This window comes from Ammospiza nelsoni, unplaced genomic scaffold (genome assembly GCF_027579445.1).
Source record: "Ammospiza nelsoni isolate bAmmNel1 unplaced genomic scaffold, bAmmNel1.pri scaffold_79, whole genome shotgun sequence".
Lineage (NCBI taxonomy): Eukaryota > Metazoa > Chordata > Aves > Passeriformes > Passerellidae > Ammospiza > Ammospiza nelsoni.
Genome location: NW_026683207.1, coordinates 561176 through 570737, shown reverse-complemented (window position 1 = coordinate 570737; position 9562 = coordinate 561176). Strand labels below are relative to the sequence as shown.

General features: G+C 51.9%; 1 protein-coding gene across 1 annotated transcript; it reads left to right on the top strand.

Annotated features, from left to right (window-relative positions):
- Positions 1-7302: 7302 nt before the first annotated feature.
- LOC132087254 (olfactory receptor 14J1-like) lies at positions 7303-8235 on the top strand. Its single transcript, XM_059493253.1, has one exon. It carries the CDS (start codon positions 7303-7305, stop codon positions 8233-8235), a length of 933 nt encoding a protein of 310 aa, XP_059349236.1.
- The last annotated feature ends 1327 nt before the right edge of the window (positions 8236-9562 follow it).

The following is a 9562-nucleotide window of genomic DNA, read 5'->3' as shown; positions in this document are numbered from 1 at the left end:
CATATCTATTCAAACTGCATGAGGAGATACTTGGATTCAGAGATGACTGGAGATTGCATATATCGATTTATGAACAGGAAAATGTCCTAAACAGGACATAAAAAATGTTTTCTCACTGTCTTTTTAAATATAATGCATTCAGTCAAAACACACTACTAAAATCTGTCAAATTACCACAAAAGATTTGAACACTTAAATCAAATTATTCCCAGAGGCCTGGCTTGTTAAGGTGTTCTGAATGTTAATGAGCCCTGGGACACTGAATTCCTGCACTGAAGAGCTGAAGGCTGAACAAGCCTCTGGAGCAGGAAAATTCAGCAGCAGCCTCCAAGGTGCTGAGGATGTCAGCAGCCCCCACTGAGGCCATCCCTGCCCAGAGACCGTGGGGGAATGGGCAGACAAGGAGAGCGTCCCTGGGGCTGGGGCAGCACAACTCAGAGGCACCAGGGGCTCCAGCTGGGAAATGGAGTGTGGAATGTGGCTGGGAAAGCCCTGCCTGGGCTGTGCCAAGCAGGACACACAAGCCCTGACTGCCATCCCCCAAACAACTCTCTCAAGGAGAAATTTAAAAGGAATTACAATTGTTTGTGTCCTCTGAGTGAGGTGCACTGGAGAAACACCAACAAGAGATTCTCAGGAGCTTGAAAGAACAAAACAGCCTTTACGGGGAATTTAGAAAATCAGAGAAAATTTGGCAAATTGTTTTATACGACATTCAATCAACTAAAAAACACTTCTCAAAGCATTTAACTTCATAAAGTCTAAGCTTTTACAATTTTAAGTTACTTAGAATTTTCAAGAGGACATATGCAGTAGAAGTAGACACAGAGAGAGAAATTCAAGTAAGAAAGATACAGAGGAGCACACACACAGCTACCAACTCCTGGATTCCAGCAGTGTTCAGAGGGAAATTCCTAGATGAGGTAGGGTCAAGATGTGTGCTTGCCTTGTGGTCAGCCTTCAATACCCCTTGGTCTCCCTGGGCCCTTCCCCCAGGTGGGGCTTGGGCTCATTTGGTCCCTCAGGAGCTGGGCTGGGGGCTGCAGAGGTGGCTGTGGAGCATTGCCTGTGCTGTGCCAGGGACTGGCAGACACTGCTGGGCTGGGATAGAGGCTCAGGGGGGATTGGGGTTCCAGGGCAGGGCATGGCTGGACCTGCCCCTTCCTCCCCCACACATGAAATGTTTCGATCCAACAATCTCCTCCAGTTTGTCTCAACAGGCAATGATGGAGGTGAAATCCCAATTGTGGCCATGGGCACCTGGCCGAGAAGGGCAGCTCTTTTCCATAGGAAGGAAAGCACAGAGCCCCAGTGTTTGGAAGGCTTGTGAGAGACTCACTAGCCCAGCCAGACTTATCAGTAATGGCAGGTTTTGTCTGGGAGCAATCTTTGGATTTAGGGAATTTTGGAGGTGGAAGATCAATCTCATCCATGGGCGCCTGGAGAAGCAGCAGTTTTTTCCCATAGGAAGAAGAGCACGGAGCCTTCCCCAGTGTTTTGGGGACAGATGAGAGCTGACCCATGTGAAACCACTGCCAGCCAGATTTGTCCTGGCAATATTCCTATGGGAACAATGCCTGGATATAAGGAAATTTGGAAGTGAAATCCCAATTCTGGCCATGGATGCTTGGAGGTGAAGGAGAGTTCTTTTTCTATAGGAAGGAAAGCACGGAGCCCCAGTGTTTCATTAGCACAGACAACTGAGTTCTTGAGGGTGTTGGCACCAAGGGGCACCCCATTCCATGGGGTCCAGCAGTGTCGCAATGGTCCCAATGATTCCATGAGGCCTTGCAGTGTCACAATGGTCTCTGTGGTTCCCCAGGGGCCACAATGTCACTTGAGCCTACACCCATGAGCCCTGCAATGTCACAATGGACCTTTGGCTCCATGGGGTCTCACAGTGTCACAATGACCCCTTGGTTCCATGACACCCCAAGGCGTCACAATGGTCTCCACAATTCCAGGAGGCCTGGCAGGGTCATAATGGACCCTTGGTTTGGTGGGGCCTCTCAGTGTCACAATGATCCCTACACTCCATGGAGTCACACAGCTGGCCTTCCACACATGGAATAGAGGTGTGTGTTTCCATGGAATGTAGGGATCATTGTGACGCTGGTGGTGGGACCTGGGGGCACAGGGGACCCCACTGTGCATGAGCAGCGTTGGATTTCCCTGGGGTAAACTGTGAGGGGGGGCCGGGGAGGATTGACCTCCTTAGTGACCTCACACAGCCCCCTTGGGATGTCACACAGACCCCTTGGGATGTCACACAGCCTTCTATGTAATATCACACTGCCCCATGATGTCATACACAACCTGTGATGTCACAGAGCTCCTGTGATATCAGAGAGCTAATTCTGTTACCCTGTAATGTCATACAGCAGTGCTGTGATGTTATAAAAGACTGTGATGTCACAAAGTGACCCTGTGAGGTTACAGTCTTTTCTGTGATGTCACAGCCTACACTATGATGTTACACAGTGATGTTACCTGGTGATGTCACAACCCACTCTCTGATGCCACAAAGCCACACTCTGTGATGGCAGGGCCTGCTCTGTGATGTCACAATTCCCTCAGTTATGTCACAAAACCCTCAAGAACTCAGTTACACTGGAACATCGAAGTCTCTTGGAATTTGAAAAGATCCCTGTCAGAGACACAACTGAGAAAGTTTCCCCAGGTTCCAAGTAGAGCAGAACACTGGAGGCAGTCATGACAGGTTGGGACAAACAAGGCAAAGGTGTCTCTGGGGCAGAGAAAAGCTGGATGTGTTTCAGGAATGCAAAGGGCCAAGGCCTGAGCCCCAGCCCCTGGCCAGGCAGATCCTCTCCCTCCCTCCTTGCTCAGGGCTCTTCCCGGGATGTGCAATGCCAGGGACAGGAGCATGGGGCGGCCCCTGCCAGGCTGCTGAGCAGGGACAAGGAGGCAATGAGGCCCCAGGCCTGCAAGGGTCACTTGTCCCCTCGTGGCCTCAGGCCCAGGGCCAGCAGCCATGGCCAAAGTGCTGCCCAAGTTGGCTCTGGCAGGGCTGTCTGGCAGCTGCTGCCCATCCCTGTGCCCTGTGCAGCCCAGGCTGTCCCACGGTGTCCCTGCCCTGCACCTCTGTCCCTGCAGGCTGTCAGCATCCCCTGGCTGCCCCACCTGGCTGGGCCCTTCCTTTGCTGACAGCTCTGCCTCCTGCCTGCCCCTGCCTGCCCTCACAAAGCCTTGGGCTGATACCAAAAGGGTTAATTCAATTTTTACTGTGCCTGTGAACTTTCAGCACAGGAACAAGGCATTCAGGGGCTGCTTTCCCAGCAGGAATGGTTGGAAGAGAAGATGAAGACATCTGGCTCAAGGGTGCAGGGATAGAGAAAACAAGGAGTGAATCTGGGAACTTGCGGTGGGTTTTATGGAAATGGGTAAATTGTAATTCACATTTAGTGAATGTATATAAGCAACACGCTGGTAGAATTACATGTCCATGTGAGGTTGGGAGTTATCCCTCACCAGACCTCAGGCCTGAGTAAATGACACCCTCTGAAACAACACATTCATGTACAGGCACAAAGCAGCTCTGTGCTCAGTGGAGTGGAGACTGAGGACAGCAGAGGAGCCCTGGGAGGGATTGAAGGGAAGTTTTAGGGATGCTGGATCCTTTTGGCATAATAGAGAACAGCCAGAGAAAGAAAGAATTAATGCAAAGGACAGATAGGGAGAGCCAGACAGGACCCAAACAGAAAGGAATTTCCCTGCCAGGGCAGGGCTGTGGTGCAGCATGTCCCCCAGAAGGAGCCTTGCCAGGAGTCAAAGTCAGAAGAAAACCCCAAAGTGTCTTCAGGCATGAATGGGTCTCTCTGAGGTCCATCCCAAACACAGGCTCCTCATGGACTCCTTGGAGGAGAGAATTGGAGGCCAGGATGGCATGAAATCCTCTCAGAGACTCAGTGCAGAAAGGAAAATCCAAAGTACCTTAAAAACCTTGAGTATCTCAAAATATTAATGAGCCCCACTGAGTGTCAGTACAAAGCTCTCAAGGGACTCGTTAAAGCAGAAAATTTGGGCCATGATTGCACAAAGCTCTCACAGAGTCTGTATCAAAAGGGAAACACCAAGTACCTTAAAAAATCTGAAGTACCCTGAAGCATTAATGAGCCCCACTGAGTGTTGTTACTGACAAAGCCTCTCCAGGGACTAATTACAGCAGATAATTGGAGGCCATGATTGCAGAAAACTCTCAGAGACTGCAAGATAAAAGCCAAACCCAAAGTCCTTTGAAAAACCTGCAGAGAGGCTCCTGGCACAGAGGCAGATCCTGGCAAGGGCAGCGCTGCAGAGAGACAGCTCTGCACAGGAGCAGCTCCTGTGCACAGCCCAGCAGGGCTGGGGCACTGCCTGCAGCCACCCCGGGCACAGCACAGAGGCACAGAGGGGTTAAACTCAGTCTGGGCTGGGAGCACAGAGCAGAGCTCACTCAGGGCTCACCAGAGCAGAAATCAGCCCAGGTTTGAAACAGTCATTCCCTGGCTGTGGGAAGAGAAGCTGCAGTTCCTGCAGAGATCTCCTGGAGCTGGCACATCCCACAGCTTTTAGGACATTTCAGGAGGACTCTCAGAGCTGCTCCAAGGCAGGGCTGTGGCCCTAGGGCAGGGCTGGCTTTCCCTTCTGCCCCAGCCGAGGCACAGCCCAAGGCAGTTCCTGTTGCCAGGCTCTGCTGCAGGGCTGAGCAGCCGGGGCTGCAGCCAGGGGTGCCCAGGACTGTCCTGCAGAGCAGGGTCCTGCAGCCCAGGGCGCTGTGCTGGGGCAGGGACTCTGCTGCTGCCAGGGACAGCTCTCAGCCGGCCCGGGGAGCTGCTCCCAGTGCTGGGGAGAAGCTCTGGGGGAAAGGAGCCACCCTGAGCAGGGCAGGGGCTGCTGCTGAGAGGGGCTGGGTGGGGCAGGGCTGCTCCCAGCTCCAGACCTGCCTGGGCACAGCTCCAGAGGACACTTGTCAATGAAGGTAAGCCTGGGATTGCTATAAAGATCAGGAGCTTTCCTGAGAGTGTTTTCAATTTCCTTCTTGGAGAAAGATGGGAAAGTTGGGGTGGTGACAAAAAGATTTTTGCATTTTATACATTTTTATATATTCATAGTTCTTGAAATTACTATTATATAGTTATAATACTCTAATCCTTACTTAACTCTATTAAACTCCTAATTCCATTAAACCACTATTATATTCTTATATAGCTTTAATCCTTAATTAACTCTAGTATGTTTCCTTACTTTTCTCTTAAAACCCTGACTGTCTAAATATATTCCTAAAATGCTGTATAATCCTATTCTTTTATATAGTCCTGAAATACTATATAGTCTTATAGGAAGTGGACCTATAGCAATATTTTGGGTTTTGAGAATGAGCAGAATATGAGCAGTCATTATAAAAAGTGAAGGCAAAGAAGCCTTTTGACCTATTCCAATGGGTTGACCCAGGGGCGTGTAACTAGGGAAACTGAATCTCCTTTTGGATGTTCCTGTTAAATATCCTAATTATCGACCTTAATAAATTGTTGAAATGAGGAGCTGGGTGTGCCCTTTCCCACTGGGACACCTGGAATCTTCCAATAAATGTCTGGGTTTTACTTTACTGTTCGAACACTGTTGCAAAGGGTTTTTTTTCTCTTTGGATTATAGACAACAGGGGAATGAGAGAAGCAGAACAGGAATTGTAATCCCAGAATCACAGAACATTTTGAGTTGAAAGTGACACACTGGATCATACAACTAATGTATGAACATTTACAGGGACTGCAGAACTGTATGTTAAGTTGGCCAGTCTCTCTGCTGGGAGCCTCCCAAAGGGCCCTCAGCCACTCCTCAGCCCTGGACAGCAGCAGCATCACCTCTGCAGGGCCCAGCAGGGCTCTCCTGAGCTGCCCTTGCCCAGCTGCACACAGAGCCTGCCCCAGCCAGGGCCCTACACACAGGCAGGTTTCTGTAGGGCCCAGCCAGGGCACACAGGCTGGGATGGGCTCTGTGAGCGCTGGCAGGGACAAGGCTCCTCTCAGGAGGGAATGTCCAGGCCCAGGGAGATGCTCAGGGAAGGAGAAGGGGCTGAAGAGAGCAGTGCTGGGGGCAGGAGGGCACTGTTGGTGTGTGGGAGGTACCGGGCACAGCTGGGCACGGGAACACTGTCCTGAGTGCCCGGCTGTCTCTGCTGTGCCCTCTCAGGCACAGCACCACAACATCTTCTCTTGGTTCTGCCCTGCCCTGATATTGTCACTGTTATCTGCTGCTCTCAGGGAGGCTCTGGCATTTGCAGCAGCTGAGTCAGGCACTGACCTTGGCATTCCTGTCAGGCAGGGGTGTGTCCATGGGAATGGGGTGTCCAAGCTTCCCTGGCACCTGTGGGGCTGAGGGCAAAGCAGTCCATGGGAGAGGGGAATGAGCTGAGCCCCCTCCCTGAGATCCCATCATGGACACAGCCAGGGATCTCCTTGCTGTGCCCTTCCAAGCTCTGAGCTGCCCTCCTGGGTGCAAATCTGTGCCAGAGCCTCTGGGAGTTCCCTGAATGTCCCACGGGGAAGGGCAGAGCTGCCAGAGCTGAGGAAATGCTGCTGGGTTTGCCAAGGAAGTCGTGAGCATCCTTGGCACAAGGGGGTGCTGAGACCTTGCCCAGACACCTTGAGAGAGGGTGAGACATTCAGGGATCCCTCTGCTCTGGGCAGGGTATGGTTTATCCCAGGGTGACCCGGCAGTGTGACTGTGCTCTGATTGCAGCCAAAGGTGCAAAACCAGGGCAGTTGGGAACAAGCCCATCCAGCCCCGCATCTTCCCTCAGCCACAGGGAATCCTTTGCCTCTCCCATCTCTCAGTAGCAAACTCTGAGTGCAGCAGGAATGCTAGGGATTTCTGACCTCAGAGAGGCAGGAACGATGTGTGGGTAGGAAAACAATTCCTAAAACCAACTCCTGCCATCCATGTCCTATAGAAATGGGAGTGCAGATGCTACCAAGCCTGTCTTCATTCTGAGTGATTCCCCTGACAAATCCTGAATATCCAGCCTTGTCTCTCTGCCCCATGGCCACAAACCCAGGGCAGTGGGGCAGAGATGGTTCCTTGAGAGCCCCCATGAACAGACCTGGCTGCTCCTGGCACACTCAGCCAGCACAACTGGAGCTGAGGCAGGGACCTGGGTGAAGGTTTTCCCAGAGCAAGAACAAGGCTGGGTGAGTCCCAGTGCGACAGTCTGCAGGGAATCGATCAAGTTTGGCTCCAAGCAGCCTCTCGTGACTTGTCACTGTCCTTTCTCCATCAACAGGTCCCCATGCCCAGCCTCAGCAAATGTCCAACAGCAGCTCCATCAGGCACTTCCTCCTGCTGGCATTGGCAGACACGCGGCAGCTGCAGCTCCTGCACTTCTGCCTCTTGCTGGGCATCTCCCTGGCTGCCCTCCTGGGCAACGGCCTCATCATCAGCGCTGTAGCCTGCGGCCACCACCTGCACACACCCATGTTCTTCTTCCTGCTCAACCTGGCCCTCAGCGACCTGGGCTCCATCTGCACCACTGTCCCCAAAGCCATGCACAATTCCCTCTGGGACACCAGGAACATCTCCTACACAGGATGCGCTGCTCAGCTATTTTTCTTTCTCTTCTTTATTTCAGCAGAGTTTTTCCTCCTGATCATCATGTGCTATGACCGCTACGTGTCCATCTGCAAACCCCTGCACTACGGGACCCTCCTGGGCAGCAGAACTTGTGCCCACATGGCAGCAGCTGCCTGGGCCAGTGCTTTTCCTAATGCTCTGCTGCACACAGCCAATACATTTTCCCTGCCCCTGTGCCATGGCCATGTCCTGGGCCAGTTCTTCTGTGAAATCCCACAGATCCTCAAGCTATCCTGCTCAAATTTGTACCTCAGGGAACTTGAGCTTCTTGCATTTTCCTTCTGTTTGGGCTTTGGTTGTTTTGTGTTCATTGTTTTCTCCTATGTGCAGATCTTCAGGGCTGTGCTGAGGATCCCCTCTGAGCAGGGACGGCACAAAGCCTTTTCCACCTGCCTCCCTCACCTGGGCGTGCTCTCTCTGTTCCTTAGCACTGCCACATTTTCTGACCTGAAGCCCCGCTCCATGTCCTCCCCATCCCTGGATCTATCAGTGTCAGTTCTGTACTCAGTGGTGCCTCCAACCCTGAACCCCCTCATCTACAGCCTGAGGAACCAGGAGTTCAAGGCTACAGTGTGGAAACTGATAACTGGATGGTTTCAGGGACATTAAACCACTGGCCAATTTCTGCAAATATCTTGTAATCAAAGTCATCTTTGATACTTCTTGTTGGCTTCATTTTGGAGGTTCTTTTTCTTTGTTTTACCTTACTAATCTTTTCCACAAAGAAATGTCATGGTTTGTGGTTTTTTTCTCATTTTGTTTCTCTCCATCTTCCCTGTGGCCAGAGATTGTGTCAATGAGGGGCTGCACTCTTGGTGGCTTTAATGGAACTAAAGGATCTCGCAGCAAAGTTTTTTTCCAGATATACCCTTGTGTTCCCTTCTCTGGAGCTGCAGCAGCAATGTCTGTGTGCATAGCTGGGGGCATATCTGTGCTGGCACAGCAGCTCTGGTCCTGCTGGCCACACCATTCCTGATCCAGGCCAGGAGCCATTGGCCTTCTTGCCCACCTGGGCACACTGCTGACTCATGTCCAGCCTGCTCTCCATCAGTCCCTGCAGGTCCCTTTCTGCCTGGCTGCTGTCCAACCACTCTGTCCCCAGCCTGTAGCACCAGGGCCAAATATCAGGGCCTGGCACTTGGTCTTCTTAAGCTGCAACTTGTTGGATTCTTTCCCCTGGATCCAGCCTGTCCAGGTCCGTGTGCAGAGCCCTCCTATGCTCCCACAGATCAACACTCACATCCAGCTTGGTATCATCTGCAAAGATGTCCTTGGTTCCATGGCACCCCTCAGTGTCACAATGGCCTCTTGGTTACACCAGGCCCTGCACTGTCACACTGATCTCTTTGGTTCCAGTAGACTATGCCGAGCAACAATGGTCTCCTTGGTTCCATGGGGCCCCAAAATATGACAATGGTCTCCTTGGTTCCACTTGGCCCCAGAGTGTCACAATGGTCCCATGGTTACATGAGGTCCCACACTGTCACCATGGGCTCTGTGATTCCACAAGTCTCCTCAGTGTCACAATGGACTCCTCGTTTCCACAAGGCCATACAGTGTCACAACGTTCTTCCAGATTCCTGGAGGCCCCATCCTGTCACAGTGGCCCCTTGGTTACACAGGATCCTGCAGTGTCACAATGTCCCCTTGGTTCCATGAGGTCCCTTAGTGTCAGAACAGCCCCTTGGTTCCACTGGGCCCTGGAGTCTCCCAATCATCTGTTTGGTTTTGCAGTGTGAAAATGGTGAAACCCCTTGGTTACACAAGGCCCTGCAGTGTCACAATGGCCTCTGTGGTTCCACAAGGACCCAGAGTGTCACGGTGCACTCCCTGGTTCCATTTGGCCCCAGAGCACAACAATGGATTCTTGGTTCTGTGGGGCTGCACAGTGTCACCATGATCCTCTTAGTTCCATGAGGCCCTGCAGTTTCACAAT

Excerpts from the sequence above, each read along its gene's own strand:
- LOC132087254 (XM_059493253.1), top strand. The coding sequence starts at position 7,303 with ATGTCCAACAGCAGCTCCATCAGGCACTTCCTCCTGCTGGCATTGGCA.